The sequence below is a fragment of the Leopardus geoffroyi genome, chromosome E1 (genome assembly GCF_018350155.1).
Source record: "Leopardus geoffroyi isolate Oge1 chromosome E1, O.geoffroyi_Oge1_pat1.0, whole genome shotgun sequence".
Taxonomy (NCBI): domain Eukaryota; kingdom Metazoa; phylum Chordata; class Mammalia; order Carnivora; family Felidae; genus Leopardus; species Leopardus geoffroyi.
In genome coordinates this window covers 391,709-413,581 of record NC_059330.1, presented here as the reverse complement: position 1 = coordinate 413,581, position 21,873 = coordinate 391,709, and the positions used below count along the sequence as shown (strand labels likewise).

Sequence of the window (21,873 nt, the reverse complement as noted above, 5' to 3'; positions counted from 1 at the left end):
AGCGCAAAGCCCGGCCTTTTGTTCAGAGGGTGACTCAGGCCAAGGGGGTCTTGTGCCCTCCTGACCTGCAGAGTGGGGGGCCTGGGTCAGAGTGAGACGTCCGGGGTGGGGATGCCTAGGGACCCTTGCCCTGCAGCCCTGCACCCCCGGCCAGGGCTTCCTCTCCACCCCCTCCCAGCAGAGACACCTTGAGGCTGTAAAGAACACGCTCGTAAAAGGCCTGAAATCCACTTTTAATCGGGGCCCACAGGCAACCAACCGGGCTGAGGACCCGGGGTTGGGCGGGCGCAGGCCCAGGCCTCCCGCCGAAGGCGCTGACAGCTCAATTCCCGCCACAGGCCCTGCCAGCTCTCTGGCTGGGAGGGAAGAAATGACAGGTGCAGCTCGGCTGGGGGCCCTGAGCCACAGCCAGAGGGGGACAGGGCCCTGATGCTGCAGCGGCCAGCGGGAGGGGTGCAGGGAGGCGGGCAGGAGGGCGGGGGCCTCAGGGGTCCTCTGTGGCGGCGCCCGCGCCAGAAAGCAGGGCTCGCCTCTCCGTGTCCTCGCTGTCCGGGGTCCCTGCGGGAGGAAGGACGCTCAGCCAGCCCTCAAGGAGGCCCAGGCCCAGCTTCCGCTGGCAAAATGCACTCCAGATGCGACCCTTCCCCCAAACTTCAGTGCCACCACCAGGGTCCTGGCCCCACTGCTTTCCCCGGTGATGGCAGGGCCTCCCGTGACCTCTCTGCCCACCCTCCAGTCTGTTCTCTTCTGCACGGTAAGGAAGACACCTCCGGGTCCATCTGTGGCCACCACACAGTGGCTCTGTCTCAGAGCTAAGGCCACGGGCCCTACAAGGCCCTCAATTGCCGGCTCTGGCCTCCTTTCTGCCACCTTTGTCCCCACCCCTGTCCCCTGTGTTCCTGCCCCAGCCACACTGGCCTCCTTGCCAGGCCTCAAACACATCAGCTACTTTCCCACCTCGGGACCTTTGCACTGGCCGATCCACCCTCCAGATAGCTGCAGGGCTCGCTGCCCCACCCCAGCCCTTTGCTTCAGTGTCAGTGTCACCTGTGCAGTGGGGACCCTGACGACAACAGTTTCAACTTGCCCCCACGTGTCTCTCTCTCTCCCCCGCTCGCCTACTTGGAGCTTCCCTGCGGCACTGACCACCCCGAACAGTCTCTCTCTTGTGCTTCCTGTCTGGCTCCCCCTTCTAGAGCCTCAGCTGCACGAGGGCTTGGACTCCGCGTTTCCCCCCTACGTCTGGCACATAGCAGGGGCGTAATGAACGAATGAGCAAATTAAAAAACAAACAAATCAGCCGGCTCAGGGGGCGGCCAGCGCGGCTTGCCCCCGGGAGCCCAGCCCCGCTCCTGGCGTAGGTGATAGGTGTGCAGGACAGGGTACCTGTGCCAGGCGCCCGGGCCCGGGCCTGGTCCCACTCCAGGCGCAGCGCCGTCAGCAGGAAGCAGCCCCCGCCCAGGGCAATGACAAATGCACAGCACAGGAAACTCTGCTGGAGGCTGAGGAAGGCCTGCAGGTAGGAGTCTGGGCGCCCGGCCCTCAGGGTGCTGGACACCTGCAGAGAGAGGCCGGCCTGCAGGTAGGAGTCTGGGTGCCCGGCCCTCGGGGTGCTGGACACCCGCAGAGAGAGGCCGGCCTGCAGGTAGGAGTCTGGGCGCCCGGCCCTCGGGGTGCTGGACACCCGCAGAGAGAGGCCGGCCTGCAGGTAGGAGTCTGGGCGCCCGGCCCCCGGGGTGCTGGACACCCACAGAGAGAGGCCGGCCTGCAGGTAGGAGTCTGGGCGCCCGGCCCCCGGGGTGCTGGACACCCGCAGACAGAGGCCGGCCTGCCAGCCTTGGTGGATCCCCCCCCACCACCACGCCCACCGAGGAGCCACCCCTCCCCTCCACCACGCCCACCGAGAAGCCACTCCTCACCAGTCCAGTAAGGTAAGGGCTGCTGGCGTCCCCCAGGATGTGGCCCACTGTGATCTGCAAAGCCTCTGCTGTCCCCCGGCACCTGGGCACCACCACGGACTGCAAAACACAGGACACCGGGGCGGCCCCCAAGCAAGGGCAGAGTGTGGGTGCCTCTGGTCCCCCCTGCCAAGGACCTGCCTGGAGGGCAGCCGGGCTGGCCAAGCGAGTGGGAAGGAAGGGGGCCAGCAAAGCCCCAGCACTAGGACGTCAGGCCCCTCCGAGGGATGGGGGCGCCGAGGCCCCTGATGAGGCCTGCCCTCGAGGGTTTGTTCTTGGACGGGGCAGGGACCAGGCCTGGCTCTGACTTGTGGTGACGGGGCCGGGGCGTCCCAGCTCAGGGCCCAGGAGGCGGGCCGGCCTGGCCGGGAGAGGACGCACGGCCGGGTGTCTGTGTGTGTGGGCGCTGGGCTCAGTGGCACGAAGGGCTCAGCGCCTCTCTCGGAAAGTTCGAGCCCCACTGGGTGGACACACAGTGGCAGACAGCGTGGCTGGAGAGACCCCCGCGACCCCATGGAGGGGGGTGGGGGATTAAGAGCGTGAATTCCGAAGTCAGGAATGTCTGGGTTCCGATCCCACTCGCTGGCTGTGTGCCTTCAGGCAAGTCACTGTGCCTTTCTGTGCCTCAGTCTCCCCATCGCCACGCGGGGATGATAACTGTAGCTGCTGGAGGGATGTGCTCGTGGCCATTCTTCCTCTGGTACCTGGAGGCTTCGTGGGGACGTCAGACTGAAATAGTGCCCTTTGGCCCCAGGAGGCAGAGGGTTTCCAGACACTTGAAGGTGGTGTGGCCTCTGCCTGCCAGGCCCTCCCCGCTCAGCTCCAGCTGGAGCATCTCCACCGGTCCCTTGGGACTGAGCTCCCAGAGGTCAGAGGCCTGCCCTGAGCTCCCACAGCCCCCGAGCGCGCCCCTAACTGAACACACAGCCCCCACGCTGGAAGGTTCCCCCTTCATCCCCCCCAACACACACCCCTATGTCGTCTGGACGGCAAAGCCCCTGTCGGAGTTCTCTGGAGGTTCCTGGATTACAGCAGGGTGCCAGGCCCAGAGCAGACTATGCGAAAGTCTGCCAAGCAAACAAGTCCAGTAGAACCATCTGGAAGACCAGTCCCAAGACAAACCCAGCCAGAAGCCAGGGTTGCAGCAGGGGAGGGGAGGGGAGGAGCAGGAGGAGGGGTCCAAGCAGAGGCCAGGCGGTCACACAGTCCTAAAGGGGAGCTCCCCACCCCAGGGCCCCATCCCCGACACCTAGCGGAGGATGACAATTAGCATTTATTGAGTGCCTCGTGCATGCATTTTATGCATCTCATGTATACATTTTACAGATCCACTCAACCACCCCACGAGCGAGGTATGATCGTCATCCACGGGTCCCAGATGAGGAAACTCTACGCAGGAAGGGAAGTAACCTGTCCGCGGTCACCCAGCCAGGAAACGGCAGGACAGGCATTTGAGCCTCCGGGATCTGACCTTTGACCACTTGGCTGTTAGGAGCAGGGAGGAGCCTGTCCAGCAGTGTCTGCTATGGGACACTGGGAAACGCGGAAGGACGAGGAGGGCAAGCTCACGCAGCCCTGCACGTGGGCAACTGGCAGAGAGAGCAGGGAAGGGCGTCCCAGGCGGGGAACAGAGTGAGCAGAGGTGTGAGGCAGGGGCCCAGCGCCTGGAGCCACAGGACGGGCAGGCAGGGCCAGGCAGCAGGCGTGGGTGACAACTGGCTGCCCCCGGTCCCTGACACTGACACTCTGGCCAGGTGGCGAGAGAGGCTGAACCTCTAGCCCTGACTGGGACCTGCCGACGGGCCAGAGAAGGAGCTGACCGTGGCTTTGCACCTTCAGGCAGTGCTTTCCCCTTGCCTGTAATTATGTGATTACCCACGGGTGGCTCTGGGGGGACAAGCAGGTGACTCCTAGAGGGTGGGCCCCGCAGGTCTGGAAAAGTCCTTGCCGGCTGCTTGGACCCTCAGAGTAAGGTCCAGACAGCTGGTCCTTCCCACACCCCCCAGGAGCTGCTGGGCCCAGACCAAGACAGGTCGGTCCCCTGCCCGTTCTGGGTCCTGCTGCCTCCATGTGGGGGGGCCAAAGCTGGCCCTGCCCACAGCTGGAGAGCCCAGCAGGTAATTTTAGACGTTACAGGCTTTGGCTTCCTAAAACTGCTCACTCTATTCTGAGACAAAGCGCCTCTGTTTCTGACTTTCCCTTCTCAGAAGAGCTGTTCCCTTTCCAGCCTGGGACATAACCAGCATCGGCCAAGGGCCCACAGAAAGTCCGAGCGGCAACCATCAGGTGCAAACTCCCTGGCAGCCTGCCTCCTGCATCCCCCCTCGGCCCTCACCCCAGACTCGCTGGGGAGGGGGAGACAGACGGGTGGGCAGAGCAGGGAAGCATTGAGACAAGGGCCCAGAAGAACAGGAGGGAGATAACCCTCGAGGGGGTGGGAGAAATCTGCTGAGGAGGTGGGGCGTGCGCCTGGCGGCTGGGTTCCAGGACCACGGAGGAAGAGGCGGGGAGTTCCATTTCTGCTCGAGTCCCTGCTGCCAGGGGCAGGTACCCCCGTGGGGCCCACAGGACAGGAGGCTGGGGAGGGAGCTGGAGGTGCCATCAGCAGGGGGAGCTCAGCCTGGGGACAGGGGCGGACACAGGCTGGGCAGACCAGACCCAGGGGAGCAGGACCCTCTGGGCAGGGCGGAGGTGCTGGAGGCGTGTCTGGGGCCAGGGGGTGAGCTTCCCGTCCAGGGGCTTGGGATCAAGGGACCGACTGTGCCAGTCAGAGTCCCGCAGGGGTTCACAGCCTGGGGAGTCGGGCGCGTTAGACCAGTGTTCTCCCAGGGCGCTCTGAGGAGCCTATGGGCACCACGGGGGACGTCCGTTGGAAAGGCACAGCCTGGACCCCAGCATGGACCCACTGAACCAGACTCTGAGGACAAAATGTCCCCCACACCTGGTTCTCACGCTCACAGAGGTCTGAGAGCCCCTGGGCCACACAGCTGCTGAGGTGTCTTCCCCGGCCTCTGGGTTGTCGTGTAGACAAGAGGGTCAGAGAGAGCACCGTCCCTCAGCGGGACTGACGTGGGGCCGGGGAGCCCACACTGACCCCCAGGAACAGGCAGGTGCAGGATGCCAGCAGGGATACGGGCCTCCTCAGTCCCGGTCCCCGGGGCCTCCTTGGGCCTCAGGAGCCAGCACCTGCCAGCAGATGGGACCTCCATGCTCTCCCTGCCCAGAGCTCACCCCGCTGGGCCTGGACCCGTCTCCACCACCCTGCCCTCCTGCCCCTGGGGGTGCTCCTGTCTCACCTCTGGAAAAGCATCAGCAGCTCCCAGCTACCTTCCAGCTCCCTCCCTCCCTTCCGTTCCCCCTGCCTCTGTCCCTCCCTCCCACCCCCCCCACCTCCCTCCCCTCCTCCCTGCCCTCCAGCCCCTATCACCACCCATGTCCACGCCTTGCTACACGCACCCTGTCGCTCACAGCCTACTCCCCACCTGCATGTGGCCCAAGACCACTCCCTCCCGGAGCCCCTACTTTCCCTGTCGGGGACTGAGCTCCAAAGTCAGCAAAGTTGGCCCAGCTTTGGCCACTGACTGTCTAATGTCAATCCTTCACTAAGGGTTTCAGGAAGGTGGGAAGCAGGGAAGGGGGCCAGGAAAGTCTCCTGGGGTGCAGAGACTTGCTAAGCTTTGGGGCTGGAGGTCTCCAAGCCAGGGGAGGAACAGAGGGAGCCCCAGGTCACACCTAGCCCAGCCCCCAGGGCAGCCCCAGCCGGCTCCCAGCAGAGCCCCAGCTGGGTCCAACCATGGCTGGCTGGCCCTGTCGCCCCTCCCCTGCCCCCAACACACACACACACACACACACACACACACACAAACACACACAGTGCCACAAAGAGCCTGGCTCGGCCAGGTTAATCATTCCTGCAAACACAGACACTGGGGTGCCCCGGGCACGGCCCTCACACATCTGCGGCTGCCATGTGGAAAGGGACAGTGCCCTGGGGGGCGGGCTTCAGCTCCACCCGAACGCCCAGATGTCGGGGTGGGGGGTAGTCAGGCTCCCGGTGCCTGAAAGTGGGCCACCCCCCGAAGAAGACATTTACGAGGGCTTGGCCGCCCCTGCCCCACTCTGCCTGCCAGGCTGGACAAGGAGACTGAGGCCCAGGGCCGTTCATCCTCTCTGTGGCCGAGTCTGGGCTGGAGGGAGGGGCAGAAATGACCACCAGCCCTGCAGCTGATCCGCCCCGGGAGTCAAAGGGCAGCACGGGCTACACCTGCCGAGCCTGGGCCGTGGCGGGGGTGCAGACCATCCAGGCCGTGCGTGAGCAGGCCTCGTGGGCTCGTTAAATGATCGTGCCTCCCCACAGCCCCCTCGAAGTCACGTGGAGGGCACAGGACTCGAGAAGGTGGAGAGGGCTCTGTGGAGCCCCGGCCAGCATCCTGCCAGAGCTTCCCTCGGTCGCCTCGTTCGCCCTCACAGTAACCACGAGTATTTCAGAGTTTTTCACCCCACTGTGCACACGGGGAAACTGAGGCTCGGACACACGGAATGACTTGCCCATGACACACACAGCTAGTAAGCGGCAGGAGTGGGGCTGAAAGCTAGGCGTCTCCTGCGTCCAGGACCAGGCCCGGCACCTGGTCACCACAGGACAGCTGTCAGCCTGTCGCCAGGCTCCTGGGCTCCCCTGTGCACGGTGTTGGACTATGCCAGGCTTTCAGGGGGCAGGAGGGCTCGTAGGGGTCCCCAGGTCTGGGTCCCACAAGGGCACAGCTCGCCAGTGTTCCAAGCGCTCTCGTGATGGCTCCCGGAGGGAGGCAGGGAGGCTGGGCGGAGAGCGTGAGGCTCAGGGACGGCCACGCTGGACTCTGGACGTAGTGGAGTCACGTGGTCGGGCCTCACTTTAGCCTGAGCCGGCCCCTGGCCTCGCAGACCGTGACATGGGAGCCGAGGCAGCCTGGACCCACCTGGCTTGTGGCTGTAACCCTGAAGTCCTACATCCCCGTCCACACACCCAGAGCCTGCTTGTGGACAAGTACAGTCAAGAAAGAGGGAGGGGAGGCGTCAAAAAAGCCTAGGCCCCTGTCCTGGCTCGATGCCTCTGCATGCTGGGCGACTTTGGCCCGGGTACCTGCCTTCTCTGAGCCTCCGTTGGCTCATCTGCAAAATGCGGCCAATGGTCGAAGGATATGTTTGAGAGTGTCAGGAAGGCCCCGTCCAAGGAAACTGTCCAATGACTTCAGTCCCCCGCCCCATGGTCTCTGAAGCCCCTCCCAGCTTCCGGGCCACCGGACAGCAGAGACCCAGCCCCACACCTACCAGCAGGATGTCGGCAACCACCGCCCAGTTGCAGGACAGAAGCAGCTCCCCGAGGGCCAGGAGCACCTGTGGACAAGGACCCTGGTCACCGACCCTTCCTGCCTGGTCTCTTCCCGCCTGCAGAGAGAGACCGAGGCCGCACAGAGAAGGGCGCCATCAGATCTGCTGGGGGAGGCGAGGCCGGAGCTGCGTCTTCGGTTCCAGCAGCCTCCAGGGTGGGCAGACGTTCCCGTCTGGGCGGGCTGGCGGCCATGACCCAGAGGAGAGCGCCAGGCCCCGGGCCTGGGAACAGCCTGCTCCCTGATGGACGGCCCCCAGGCCCAGCTGCTGAGGTCCCCCGTGGGGCCCCAGGAAGAGGCAGCCAGGACTTCTGGGCCACTTGAAGGCTGGGAAAACAGACTGGAGAGGAGAGAGGCCCAGGGACTGAATAGTTTGCTCACCCCTCCTGTGTTCCCCTAAGGCCTGCATACGCTGATAAGGTACACACAGTGGGCCAGCCCACCTGCCTGGCCCGGGCACCCCATCTACAGCCCCTCCCAGGCTACCTCCTTCCCAGGCCCCTCGAGCAGCACAGGGGAGGCCAGCAAGGCCGAGCCGGGGGCAGGGCCAAGGTTTCCCAGAGGTCACCGGCTGGCCCAGGGCAAAGCCGGCCTGGAGCGTGACTCCTGGGCCCTGGCCAGCGGCCCACCCCCTTCCCCGATGCCTGTGGGGCTGGTTTAACTCTGTGTGCCCCCCTCCCTGCCCCACTGTCTGCCGGGGACCAGGGGCCACTGTGGGCCTGCCCCACCCAGCAACCCGAGTCCCTGCCTCTGCAGAGGATTGGGACAATCCTCATTCCCCTTGCTCAGGAAGAGTTTAATGAAGCGGCAAGAAGGGGAAAAAAGGCATTTCTCAGAGCTTCCAGGAGCTTATGCGGGAGTGGAATTAGTCATTCCTGGAGTCACGGGGCTGTGCTGGGGCGGCCCAGGCTCTGGTCCCCAAAGGCCCGTGACACTCAGGGCAGAGGAAGTGAGGGAGCCCGGTCACCTGCCACGTACCGGGCGCGTCCGCTCTCGCGACATCCACCCACGCCCTCAGCCACTTCGTGTGGCCCGTCCCCAGGCCCGCCTCACACATCAAGCCTCCTTCAGGTGAACCCCTCACCCCTGCGCTGACCCTGTGCAGGTCGAGGCTGGCAGAGGAAGTCGGAGGAAAGGCCAGGATGGGGAGGGCCTGGGGGGAGGTGGCGCTGAGAGCAGGGGAGAGGCAGGATCTGCGGAGGAGCCCCCCAGGGAGGCAAGAAGCTGGGCTGCACCCACCGCCTGGCCTGGCCTCCACCCCGGCCTGGGCCTGGGGAGCTGTGCCGGCAGAGCAGATGCCCCCCTCCCCGGGCCTGGGGCTGGGCCTGGTGGGAATCAGGAAGTCCCCGGGGGCGGGTCCGGGCCGCAGACCCGCATTCCAGCCTGACAGTCTTGCCAACCCGGCCCGTGGGGCCACATGAAAGCCCAGGGCGCTCTCACGCCCTCCCCTCTGCTTCTCGGTCTGGGCCTCCACCTGGGCGGCGGTGCCCTCCTCACATCCTGCACCACGGCCGGCCGGCCGTGTCTCTCCGCTGCTCCCCCACAGCCACACGACACACGGAAATACATTCTCCTTCCTCCGGCTGCGGCAGGGTGGATCCCGACCCCAAAATAGAGCCCGCAGAGGGAGGCCGCGGCCACAGGCCGCCCCGGGATGCCAGGTTTCCTGAGACACACCTGGAAATCCTCGAGGGGCGAAGGCCGGGCCGGGAGAGGCTGGCTTCTTCCTCACCCTGTAATTACCCGGCCTCCCCAGGCTCCAGGAGGGCCGGCCCGCCCTGCCCCACCCTGTCCTGCCCGGCCACCCCGGAGGTCACCGCCCTCTGGGCCTGGGTCTCCCCGGTACCGCGTGGTGAGGGCCCAGGTGCCTCCGGCACCCCCGGCCTGTGCTTCTGTGTCCCCAGTAGGCTGAGTGCAAACTCAGAGCTCAGAGGCTCCCGTGACTACATCAGACCCCGGCTCCACAGGTCAACAACCAGCCCGAAAGGGCCCTGGTTTGAGGCCAAGCCAGCAGGAGGAGGCGCCGGCCATTCAGAGCCCTGCTCCGTGGGCGCCCCAGCCCTGCCGCCCCAGGCACCACCCAGACACCCTCCTGTGCCTCTCAGCGGGCCGAGTCCCCCAGCTCGAGCTGGTTCTCTCCTCCGGCCCCGGTCACCCAGCGTGGCCGAGCCGGCAGGACAGGCCCCAGCACAGACCGGCCCCCAGCAGCTCCCTCTCCTCTGGGAAGGCCTGCTGTACCCTGTCACTCGAGCAGGACACGGGGCCGTGGGGCGCCTGCATCCTCGACGCCCCTCAGCCCTGCCCAGTCCTCCCGTCCTCTCCTCCTCAGCAGTTTCCCAGGCCCCACCATCCCTCCCAACGCCAGCCCTGGAGGGGACTTCCAAAAGGGAAATCGGACCCTGCCCTCGTCCCCTTTGCGCCTGTGCTGGCTTCCCTGCACGCTGACTTAGTTCCCCGGGCGAGAGGGCCTGGGAACGCTGCCCGGAGCCTGAGAAACCAGGAGCCCCTCGGCCTCTGGCCGCTTCCATTTCAGACTCAGGAGGATTTCCCCCTCGAGCTGGGGCAGCGGTGGTGAATATCCCCAGCCTTAGTCACCCCCGGTCAGAGACGCGCGCGCACGCTGTGACACGTGCACACGCACTCACACACACAGACCCACACACGTGCACGCTTACACAGACGCTCGTGACCCGGGACACACACACACTCACCACAAGTACACGCAGGTGCCGCGAGCAGGGATGACTCTGGAGGCGACACCACGTGCGGTAAAAGCACCCGCCAAACAGTGGCCTACGCGCTGGGACAGGCGTGTCGGGGTGAACGAGCACGCACACCTGTGTCCTTGCGGTCTCCCAACGGGGACAGCAAGTTGTGCACACACACGTGCACGTGCACACAGGCACGCCGACGCCCCCCTGCTCATGCACACACGCGCACGTGGACGTGCACACACAGGTGGGCTTGGGGAAGGAGACCGTGAGGACGGAACGGCAGTGCCCGTGGCAGGGAGGGCCGGTTACTGGGCTCCGAGACTGGATTCTGGGCCTCGCCAGAAAGGGAAGGGAGGAATCCCCATGGGCTCAGAGGACCGGGGCAGAGCCCAGACGCCATGCTGCCCTTTCTCGGATCAACTCCGTCCGTGCCCAGTGAGCCTGAGCCAGTCGGGACAGGCCCCGGGCACAGGCGGGCCTCCAGCAAGCTGCCACGCCGCTGGCACACGTCGCCCCTGGGCCTGCCAACCGGTAATTGCAGGGACTGGCTTCGGGCACGAGGGCACCACTCGGCTCCCCAGGGCTCGCTGCAGCCCAGCGGGCAGGTGAGGCCTCGGAGCTCCGACATCCTCCGGGGTGACTCGGCAGACCGTGGCCTCCCCGGGTGGACGCTGCTTCCCACCCAGCAGGAGACGCCTGCTGGGTCCAGGGACGCCTGGCCCTGAGGGGAAGGGCAGGTGGGCCTCCCCCGGCGGCGCTGGCTACTCCAGCAAAAGGTGCGAGGGGAAAAGGGGAGAGCCCCCAGAACCGGGCTGTCTGCCCAGCACATCTGGCCCCCGCAGGGGCCAGAGAGCAGGTGGCATGGCCACCCCAGAATCCTTAGCTGCCCCTGACCACAGCTATGGTGGGCACACGTCCTTGCTGTCCCTGCCCGCCTCCTTGTGGGCCCCCACCATGGGCGGTGGTGGGGCAGACACGTCTAACCCTGGTCCTTGCTCAGGAATCTTCAAGGCTGGGGAGGGTGGCGTCCACTCCCGGATGTGAAGGCCTTGGTGACAGGAAAGCTGGCTCTCATGGGGCCAGATGATCTAGTTTGGGCTGGAAGGGGCCTTAAACATCATCTGGGGCAACTTCTATGTAAAGACAGAGAGGGTCAGACTGTGTCACAGACTTTCCTTCCTCCCAAAAGTAAAAAGTAATAACTCAGAAAAAAGTTGTTCTTCCTCAAAGAAAAGAACAAAACCTAAGGAGATCAATGTTCCATACCGGCAGCCAAGGGAAGATACAGACAATCTGGAGCAGAGTGTGGAACTTCTCACCTCACCCCCCGCCCCCGCCGACAAGCCCCTGTATCTAGAGGGAAGTCAGCTGAGTAGGGGTCCCTTGTTCCCGCTCCTGAGAACCAGAGGGGAAGATGCTGGGAGAATCGGGGGAAAGTGGAGAAAAGCAAACAATGACCCAGTTCTGATTCCGCTCGAGGCCAATAAGTAGAAGGAGGGCCACGCACATGAGGGAGACTTTTCACACGCCCAGAGGACAGCCAGCCCAGGGGGGCTCACAAAGTCTCCTCGCCGCCTGACAGAGCCCTGCAAGCCTCTCCGGTGACAGAAAACCCAAAGCACAGACTTCAGACTGTAGCCCCTTTGAGGGGAGAATGTCCCCAGGGAAGGCTGGAGAGCGAGGGCAGAGCCACCACGCGGGGTCAGGGCAAGTTCAGCATCGGCGCAGAGCCACCCAGGTCCAGGCCCAGGCTCGGCACAGAAGGAACGAGAGGGAACGAGACGGATCATCAACAGACCCGGCTAGCGCCTTCCCAGCCCACACGCTTGAAGGCATGAGCTGCTGGATGAGAGGGGCCCATGCAGCACAACAGCGGCGAAGGGCTGAGGTCCTCAGCCCGCGATGTCCCCGCGTCCGAGTGCAGCCAACAAGCACTCGGTGAGCTGGGGGTGGGTCCCTGCCCAGTCGGGCCTTCAGATGAAACCACAGACCCGGCCAACACCCTCCGCGGCCTGTGGAGGACCCAGCTGGGCCAGACCAGACACGTGTGTTGTCTTGAACTGCTACGTTTGGGGATGATTTGCTTCACGACACAGGATAGCTAATACACTGGTTGAGCCGTGAATTTCAAGAATAAATAATGAAATCTCCAGGCATCCAGGTGGAAACAGTGAGTCAGCATTCAGGGTTTTTTGGAACGTAAGGCAAACTTTATTCTCCACGGCGATATTTGTGGCCAAAAGACAACAGAGCAAACGCAAAGCTACAGGGAAGTAACACGTGACCCGAGAGTCTTAGACCCAGTTAGATGATGTTCAGGTGAAGAATCAAAGGGAAGGTGGCCCCACAGATGGGCGGACGGAAGACACACGGTCTCTCTAGGCACAAATTACTTGGCCCCAGAAACCACCCAGGTAGGGGCTGAACCCGAACAAAGACCAGGAACGGAGGGTCCCCGTGAACAGACGGTTGGTGGGTGCTGAGCCCATCCCATCTGGGACCCCTCCCAGACGACGGTGAGGGTCACGCTTGGACAGCAGGCTGTGGGGGGGTGTAACTCCAGCAAAAGTGAAAAGTCACACACGCCAGGAGCCTGGGGAGAGAAGAAGGGGGCGTACGAGAAGGTAGGGGCTCCCTTCCACGGTCGGATTCACCAGTAAGTCCAAAATCTTAAAATCGATGTGAACTTAAACAATCACTTCAAGTTCTTCAGGTAAATTCATATAAACGTATTAGACATATTGTAGGATTCCATTTATAGGAAATATCCAGAATGAACAAATGTATAAAGACAGGAAGTGGATTAGTGGTTACCCACGGCTGGCCTGGGGGCAGGTTGGGGGCAAATGGGAGAGACTGATGAACAGACATAAAAATTCTTTTTGGGGTGATGAAAATGTTCCAATATTGATAGCGACGATTGTGCAGTTCTGAATATACAAAAGGCCAATGAAGTGTACATTTTGAAGGGGTGACTGGCACATCTCAATCCACCTGGTTTTAAAATTATATGACTATGGGGCACCTGGCTGGTCGGCGGGTTAAGCGTCCAACTTCGACTCAGGTCATGATCTCGCGGGTTCGTGAGTTCAAGCCCCGCGTCGGGCTCCGTGCTGACAGCTCAGAGCCCGGAACCTGCTTCGGATTCTGTGTCTCCCTCTTTCTCTCTGCCCCTCCCCCGCTCATGCTCTGTCTCTCTCCCTCAAAAATAAATATTAAAAAAAATTTTTTAAATAAATAAATAAAAGTAAGACAAAATAAAATTACATGACCATATGGCCTCAGTTTAATAAGAATATTTCTAGAAACATAAATGGGTGTACATATATAGAGAGACACACATGGAATGATCGTCACCTGATTAGATAACCAAAGCAGCAGGAAGTACCTAGAGTCCAGCCGTGGTCCCCCCCCACCCCGCTCCGTCCACGCGCACCCCTGGCCCACCCCTCTCTGCCTCGCGGCTCTGCCCGACCGCCAACACTTCTCTCCTGAGCTTCAGACTCAAATCGCAATGTCTCCAGCTGACGTCCTAGGAGGCATCTTGAGTTTAACATGTCTAAAATCAAATTCCTAACCCACCCATCCGAAACAAGGCCGCACCTCCCTCAGTCTCCCGGGTCAGTGAGTGGCAGCTCGGCCTCTGGTGGCTGGCAGAAACCCCGGGTCGTTCCGGCTCCTCCCGCCCCTGCCCTGATACCGACCCACCAGGAAATACTGTTGGTTCCACTTCCAAAACATACCGAGAATCTGACCACTTCTCCACTCGCCCCGCCCCACCCTGGTCCCAGCCAAACCAGCCCGTGCCCTTCTTAGGAAGCCTCCTAACCGGTTTCCCTGTTTCCGTGTCCTTTCTTATCCTTTCACAACACGACAGCCAGAGACACCCCGTTCAACCACGAGGAAGGTGGTGGCAAAGTGGCCCCCACATCCTTGTGCATCTCGGTACCCACACCCTGCATGGCCACGGCGAACCTGGTTGGCCCGTACCTCGCTCTGGCGGGCTAGATAGGGCGGCAGGGCCGCTCCTGACCTGGGCCTCGGGAGACTTGGCCGCCTCCCCCTTGTGCCTTCCTGGAGGCTGGCGTGAGGGAAGGCAGTCTACTTGGAGGAGGACCCAGGAATAGGCGGATGTGAGGAGGCCAGTGTGGACACCCCGTCTGCCGGGTGCAGGCTGCCACGTGAGTGGGCACAGGCAGGACCCGCCAACCCGCTGAATTGTAAGAAACAATAAATCATTGTTGTTTGGGATGATTTGTTACACAGCAGCAGGTAACTGATACAAAGCCACGAGTCGGATCATTTCACACCTGTGCCAGAGGGCCTGAGGGATTTCCCACTTGGCTCAGGCCGGAAGCCAAGGTCTTATGAGGATAGGGCTCTACGCACTCTGGACCCACGGGGGTCGCCTCTGATCTCGCGTCCCGTGCTCCTCCCCGGCTGGCCTGGCTCCACCATGTTTGCCCAAACACACCAGCCATGCCTCCCGCTGGGCGTTTGCACTGGCTGCTCCCCCTGCATCAGGCTTCCCCTCACTGCACCTCATGTCCACCCGGCTCCTTCCCTCACCACATCTCAGCGAGGCCTCGCTGACCACCTGGCCCTGCCCCGGCCCCTCCTCATGGGGCTTTCCCTGCTCTGTTATTCTCCCCACCTAACGTATCATTTATTTTGCAGGGTTCGTATATCACACGCATATCCTGCCTGATCTGTTCAACGGTGGATCCTCAGAGTCTAAAACGGTGCCGGCACACAGGAGGAGCTCAGGAAGGAGGAGCTCAGGTGACAGGAGGAGTCACCGTGAGGTGACTGAAGGTCTCTGCCCGTTCTGGCTGGGACCCGCTTCCCAGCAGCCTTGCCCCTCGGAGCCCAGCAGGGCTTTAACGGTGAAACCCCCACCCCAGGGTTTCTCGCCTGAGCGGCCAGAAGAACAGGGCAGACCAGGGGACCCCGGGTGGCCCACACCTGCGGGGCTTCGTGGCTGCGTGCCCGGACCCCTCCCCCATGGCTGGTGGTCAACGGGACCCAGAGCACAGTGGGGGAGGAGCCCAAAACAGCCGCTGTGGTATCCCCACGTGCTTTCTCAAAAGCCCCATAAAAGACCGAATCCCCCCTGAATTCTGAGCAAGCAGTTGTGACTGGAGCAAAGAACCCAAAGCAGGAAAGATGGTGCCGTGTAACTTTCGAGGGTAGGGCACACACAGCAATACGGCGTCACCTGGCTCTCTCTGGACGCTAGTCCTCGGGGGCCGGCCACCACGTTGTGAGGAAGCCCCGGCCACCAGCTCCAGCCGAGGCTCAGCCGACGGCCGGCATCCAGCACCCCATCCTGACCAATGACCCTCAAGCAGAAGAGACAAGTTATCCCCAGTCCCAACCTGCCCAAACTGCAAATTCATGAGCAAAATGAGTATTTTTGTTGCTCGAAACCGCTGAGTGTCCTCACATTCCCATAGTAACTAGAGCAGGCACAAAAGAAGGCTCCTCGGTGAAAGCAAGAGGCCAGCACTAGGCCCCCGCGTTACAGAGAATCGGGGCTCGGCCAGGCCAGGGTCTCACCCCGGCTCACACAGCGAGTGCAGAAGCAGAAACAACACGCAGATCTCCCTGATGCCTCGAGGCTCGATGCCTGCCCACTCCCCTCCCCTGACCCCGCTCCTCCATCGGGACCACAAAGCCCCCCCCTCCCCCCCGGGGATGTCCTCCGGCCATGGGGCCGGCCGTGCTGGAGCCCCCGCCTTGGGCTCGGTCCGGTCCGTCGGCTGAGTACCAGACCTTCTCCTCTGAAGGGCAGTGACTCTGGGAAGGAGGCCAAGGAAGGGGGTGTGTGCCAAGCCCCGCTGTGTGTGTCTGGATCCTAATTAACAGCTGAGAAGCCCACTTCCCCTGCCAAGGACCCGGAAGCAGGGAGGGATGGAACCCTCGGTGCCTGCAGGTGGGTGTCCAGCAGCAGGGCTCCCCAGGGAAGGCCCCGGACCAGACGCCGTAAGGTCAGGAAACCTCACCGCCACGAAACACACGGCGCAGGCTGGTCCCAGCCTCAGGCGATGCGGGGTGGCACAAAGTGCTGCCCCGGATCCCTCTCCGCTGAGCTACACTCAGCGCGTGTGCAGACACGCGTGTGCAGACACGTCCGCACGGTCACCCGCTGCCCTGAGACACGTGGATGTGCACATTCACGCACAGACCCGTACGCGAAACGGCACACGCAGACATGTCCCCACACATCGTGCGCGTCCAGGGCAGACACACATCCGGGCTCGTACAGAATGAACACGCGTCCGTGCACGTCCAGGCCGAACACACGTACGCGCAACCGATGCACAGACCGATCGTGAAGGTGCCCGGAGATGCACACGCGGAAGCACACGTGTCCACACCCGTATTCACAGACCCGCATACATCCACCCTGAAAAGCACACTCACATGGGCACACACGCCCGCATTCCCACGTGCCCTTCCCAGGAAGTCAGATCGGTCTCCCTGGTTGGCAGAGGTGGTGCGGGAAGAACCAATGTGGTTTCTGGGATCTGAGAAAGTGAAGGAACACACAGCCAGTTGGACGGAGCAGACACAGTGACTCCGGATTTTGAACAGAAGTCAATTCCTCGGGCGCCTTTGGACATCGTTTCGTTGTTGTTGTTTTAATGTTTACTCATTTTTGAGAGAGAGAGAGAGAGAGCACAAGCCAGGGAGGGGCAGAGAGAGAAGGAGACACAGAACTTGAAGCAGGCTCCAGGCTCCGAGCTGTCGGCACAGAGCCCGAGGCGGGGCTCAAACTCACAGACCGTGAGATCGTGACCTGAGCCGAAGTCGGACGCTTAACCCACGGAGCCCCCCAGGCGTCCCTTGGACGTCGTTTCAGACGCTGACCCTGTAATGTCCCCCAAACCTGATGATGCTCCTGCATGGTGAGCCGCAGCCATCTCCCACCCGTTAAGGTTTTAGGGGTGACGTCGTGTCCCGTGGCCCCAGACTCCACGTCTAACTCCCCACAGCCCCCTCTCCCAGGGTGCCGGCCTGTCGTCACCGCACCCTGGGTCCCCAAAACCAGCAATGGAAAAGGCACGTCCCGCCAACCTCAGGGAGCCGAGAGGGGAAAAGGGAATATACCAGGCACAACTATACCCCAACAAACCAGACACCTAGACAAAGGCACAGATTCTCGGAAAGCCGCCAACTATCAAAGATGACATCAAAGGAAATCAAAAGCCTTAACTGATCTATAACAAGTAAATATTGAGTCAGTGATCAGAAAACTTCCCACAACAAAAAGCCCAGAACCATATGGCTTCACTGGTGAATTCTAAAAATGTCTAAAGATGAATGAACGCAAGTCCTTCCCAAACCCTTCCAGAAAAATCAAAGAGGAAGAAGCACTTGTCAACACGTTCCTCGGGGCCGTTATCCTGATGCCAAAAGCGCAAAGACCACATTCCTCGTGAACACGCAGCAGTCAGTGTGCTGAAGCAGATTTGATGAAGGACAAACGGTCCTTCTCCACACACGGTCGTCTCCACAGACGCAGAAAACAGGAGCCAGATGCCCCCTCCTCAGTGCAAACCCCCCCACCCTCCGCAAAAGCTGGACCCACTCTCTGCCCCTCCCCCACTCGTTCTCACTCTCTCAGGAATAATAAACATTTGGGGCGCCTGGGGGGCTCAGTCGGTTGAGCGTCTGACTTCAGCTCAGCTCACCATCTCACGGTTCGTGGGTTCGAGCCCCGCATCGGGCTCTGTGCTGACAGATCAGAGCCTGGAGCCTGTTTCAGATTCTGTGTCTCCCTCTCTCTCTGCCCCTCCCCTGCTTGCACTCTGTCTCTCTCTTTCTGTCAAAATAATAAATAAACATTAAAAAAAATTTAATAGAAAAACCAATGAATGTTTCGGGTGGCTGGTGATGCAGCCATCCACTCAGCAAGCAGTGACCCCCCCCCCCCCAAGTACCTGGCGCTGTGTTTCAGGCCGAGAGCTGAGGAAGGTGGGACCCTCCCGGGCCCCTGGGCTGGGACAGGGGTCAGAGCATAAGTAACTGTGGCCTAAGGAAGACCTCACAGAGAGCAGGAGGGTGGGAGTGGGGGGCAGGTGGAGCCCAGCAATTCCGGAGGGCTCCACGGAGGAGGGGTGCGGAGGGAGCCAAGGGAGGGTCGGCCGGACAGACGTGGGGACCAGGAGGGGTCCTGGCGTCAGCACTGCAGGGGACATGGCTGGTCAAGGGAGTCATGAGGGGCTTCGAGCCCCACGAGAGGAGCTGGGCTCAGTTCCAGAGGCGCCAGGGGCCCCGGAAGGTCCACACTGTCTCTGGCAGTGGGCAGGTGAGCAGACCAGGAAGGGGCTCCTGGCACCGGTCCCACAGACAGACGGCAGGAGCCGTGCCAGGCAGAGGGCCCGAATCGCAAGCCGGAACGTCAGTTAGAGGCACAGACGGAGCCATGGAAGGGCTTCTGCTCAGGAGGCCCGGAAGGTTCCGCGCTGCTCCTGGAAGGCGGGAGCCTGGCTGCTGGCTTGGTGCCGCTGGGTCCCACGCCAGGCCCACACACGAGTCACGGAGGGAGCAGCTTCCCAGCATCGGAGGGACGCGCCTCCGGCCTGCCCACCATCCGGCCCGCAGCCCCTCACCCCTGCGGCAGGCCCAGAGAAGAGTTTCTCCGACTCTGTCAGCCGGGACGCAATGTCACTTCTAGACGAGCCATCCAGCCCTGGAGATGCGCCAGGCTGCAGAGGGGGAGACAGCTGTGTCCCCTAAACACAGCCAAGGAGCCGCCTCCCAGAGCCAAACAGGACGGTGGCAGAAGCAGGACTGGCAGGGGACTGGGCCCCAGCCGGTGCAGGGACGGCCTTTGACAGACCTCCATCTGCCTGCAAGGTCAGGCCCGCTGAGCCCCAGCAGCCGGGACTCTGGCCCCACTCAGGGAGCTGCTCCCTCGGCCCGGATGCCAGTAAGCATCTAGGCACTTATTAGCACCTACTGTATGCCGGGCTCCGTTCCTCCCCCACGGGAGCGACAAGGGTCAGCAGGGCATGAAGGACACAGACTACGGGCCGGCTCTCGGCTCTGTCTGTCCCACTATCTGTGTTCTGTCTCCGGGCCTCGGTCTCCCAGTCTGTAAGTGGGGGTGAGAAAGCCCTTTCCCCCCTGTTAGCAGCGCTAACAGGACCTGTCTGTCCTCTGGGAATCGGCAGAAGCCCACCCAGACCTTCAGAGACACGCCATCCCCTCCCTCAGGACCTGGGGAGAGAAAGGACGGCCCCGTATGGCCCCCTCCCCCCGGCTTCTAGAGGGAAGGCCGCAGGCGTGGGCTGGGGAGGGTTAACCTGAAGAGTAGGAGAGCTGGCGAGGGGCTCTGAGCGACCCAGCCACAGACAGAGGACACGAGCCAGCGGAGTGCCGGGGCCGCCTGAGTGGAGCTCGCACAGGGCACCGTGGGGGCACCCCTTCGTGTCACCCAGGGGCACGAGGATGCCGGCCCCGAGCCCCTCCCCAGGGCATCCAGGGTCCGACAGACGCCAGGCAGAGGAGACAGGCCTGGGGGTCACGAGAGGGGAGCCCCGGTGGTGGGTCCGGCAGGACCAGCTGAGCCGAGAGGAGGGAAGCCTTGGAAGACGGAGGTGACGGTGTCACCTGCACCAATAATTGGATGTTGCCAATGCCAGGGCTCCAAAAAGTGCCCCCAAGAGAGCGACCCGTGCCGGTCAGCCAGCATCTGGAATCTGGCACCAGGAGGACACGGCCACTCGGGAAAACCCACTCTGGACACGGTAACACGTGCCCCATTTCAGGCCGTCCTTGCAGCCTGCCCAGCCCGGAGCGGGGCCAGGGACCAGGGCAGAGGTGGACCGAGAAGAACCAAACGGACCGCAGCTCCCTCTCATCCCAGTGCAATATCTGGGCCTGGACAGACACTATTTGGAAGCAGGACCAACGTGTTGACTTTCCAGTTCGCGGGTGTGACAGTGGGCTCGGGGCGTGGGTAGTTCTGGTCTCAGTCTGCTCGGTGAAGCCCACGTGCGTGTGCAGGGGCACCTGTGTCCACGGTGGGGTCCCCAGGGCCTTGGGACGGGAGAGGAGGGGAGGGGAGCCCGTCTGGCTGGGGCTAGGCTGGCACCAGCTTCCCAGAATCACTGGCCCTTTCCCACTGGTGAGACCATCAGGGCTGGGGCTTTGGGGAGCAGGGGGTGTGCATACAGCCCCACCCATACACCACGGTGCCCGAGGGACCCAAACATGCATGGAACCCAAGCGGGAACGGTGAATTCTGACAGGAGCATGGGACGGTCTGGAAAGGCTTCTGGAGACGCAGCGTTTGAGCTGGGCCTTGCAGAAGGAGCTCAAGGGGGAACCGTGCCCCTGCAGAGGGACGGGCACAGCAAAGGCCGGCAGGTGCGAGCCCGTCACTGGCACGGCCACAAGGTGGGGCACGCGGAGGGGTAGGAGGGAATAGAGCCCGCCCGGAAGACGAGAGAGCATCCGATTGCTGCCTTTACAGCGGCGTCAGCACGGGCCATGGCCAATCTGGGCTTCACTCCCCTCACCTGTCACCCCATCTCTCCTGGCTCTCACAGCACATCCGAGGAACAAATGCGTCCCACCGTCTCCCATCCAAGCCTTCACCGGCAGCTCAGAGCCAGAAAGGCTCAGGCTCAGACCCCAGTTCTGTTCCTCCCTAGCGGTGCCACTCTGGGTAAGCCTCAGTTTACGCATCTGTAAAATGGGGGTAGCAGGCTGTCCCTGGACGGAGTGATACACATAATGTACGTAAAACCTGGCCCGGCGTCGGCCCACGCAAACAAGCAGCACCCACCCACACCACCAGCGGGCACTCACTTACATAGGAGGCCAGGAACGCGGTCGGGGCCAGGGTGAGAGCCAGGTAGAGGCAGGGGGCTGCGATCAGAAGGCTGCCGGCGCAGAGGAGGGGCTCGGCCCGAGGGTTGACTTTCTTGTACCTCCTGGAAGCTTCTGCCCCCAGGACAACTCCAATGATGCCCGTCACGACAGTCAGCGCCCCAAAAATCAGGCTGATGGGAAAGAGCAGAGCAGGGTTACTTGGCCAGGTGGGGGTAGCCCCGTCCTGGGGTTCAGCCCCTGCCCCGAGGGCGTGATCGGGTGCCTGCGGGGAGTGTGGCTGTGGGCCCCCTCCCCTCCCTCCTAACCAATGCTCCTGGGTCCCCAGGGCCCCTCCCTCCATTTTCCTTCCTGCCTCGTCCCGGGGAGGTCACTGGCCACCAGGGTGGCTGGCCCAGCAGGCCTCACTGCTCAAACAGCCCCTCCTAACCGCACTCCCTGTCCCTGCTCCCGGCCCCGCCTCCCCTACACCTGACCCCCTCCTGCATCTGCTGCCTGGGGAAGGGTCCCTCAGCCCGAATTCCAAGCAGGTCCCCAGAGGGTGCTTTCTAAAATATAGGTTTGAAAAAATAATAATACAGAGTGCCCACCCCCTGCCTAAAACTCCCCACCAGCTCTCAGGCACCACTGGATTTGGTGCCAACTCATCGCGGCCCGTGTGGCCCTCCGTGGTCTGACCCTGGCTGACCTCAACCCCAACCCCCCAGCTCCAACCTCTGCCCCCAGATGGGCTCTTGTCCCCCACTTCATACTTTTATTCCTACATCCGGACACTCCTCACTAGTTTTCCCACCTACTGAACTCCTACTCATCCGTCAAGACCCATCACAAGATCCCCTCTTTGGAGATGCCTTCCTCTGTCCCCTTGCTGGTTCCTTCACTCCATTCAGTTCCCAGGTCTGCTTCTGTGTTTCGACCATCAAGGTCATTCACTAGCCTGCTGATTCCTGGAGGACACAAGCCAGGTGCGCCTTAATCTCCCGACTA

The 21,873-nt window shown here is 62.4% G+C and overlaps 1 protein-coding gene across 8 annotated transcripts in view; it reads right to left on the bottom strand.

The window, feature by feature from the left end:
• Positions 1-214: 214 nt before the first annotated feature.
• Positions 215-21,873, bottom strand: part of SPNS3 (sphingolipid transporter 3 (putative)) — a 35,368-nt gene continuing 13,709 nt past the window's right edge. For 3 of the 8 annotated variants that reach the window (XM_045487269.1, XM_045487270.1, XM_045487267.1), the window contains 5 exons: positions 20,866-21,059; positions 7,269-7,334; positions 1,920-2,018; positions 1,387-1,558; positions 215-558 (listed from right to left, as the gene is read on the bottom strand). In XM_045487269.1, coding sequence (XP_045343225.1) covers positions 234-558; positions 1,387-1,558; positions 1,920-2,018; positions 7,269-7,334; positions 20,866-21,059 — 856 coding nt within the window. In that variant the 3' untranslated portion in view covers positions 215-233. The remainder of the gene's footprint in view (positions 559-1,386; positions 1,559-1,919; positions 2,019-7,268; positions 7,335-20,865; positions 21,060-21,873) is intronic. The other 5 variants (XM_045487268.1, XM_045487274.1, XM_045487272.1 and 2 more) reach the window with 4 other exon arrangements.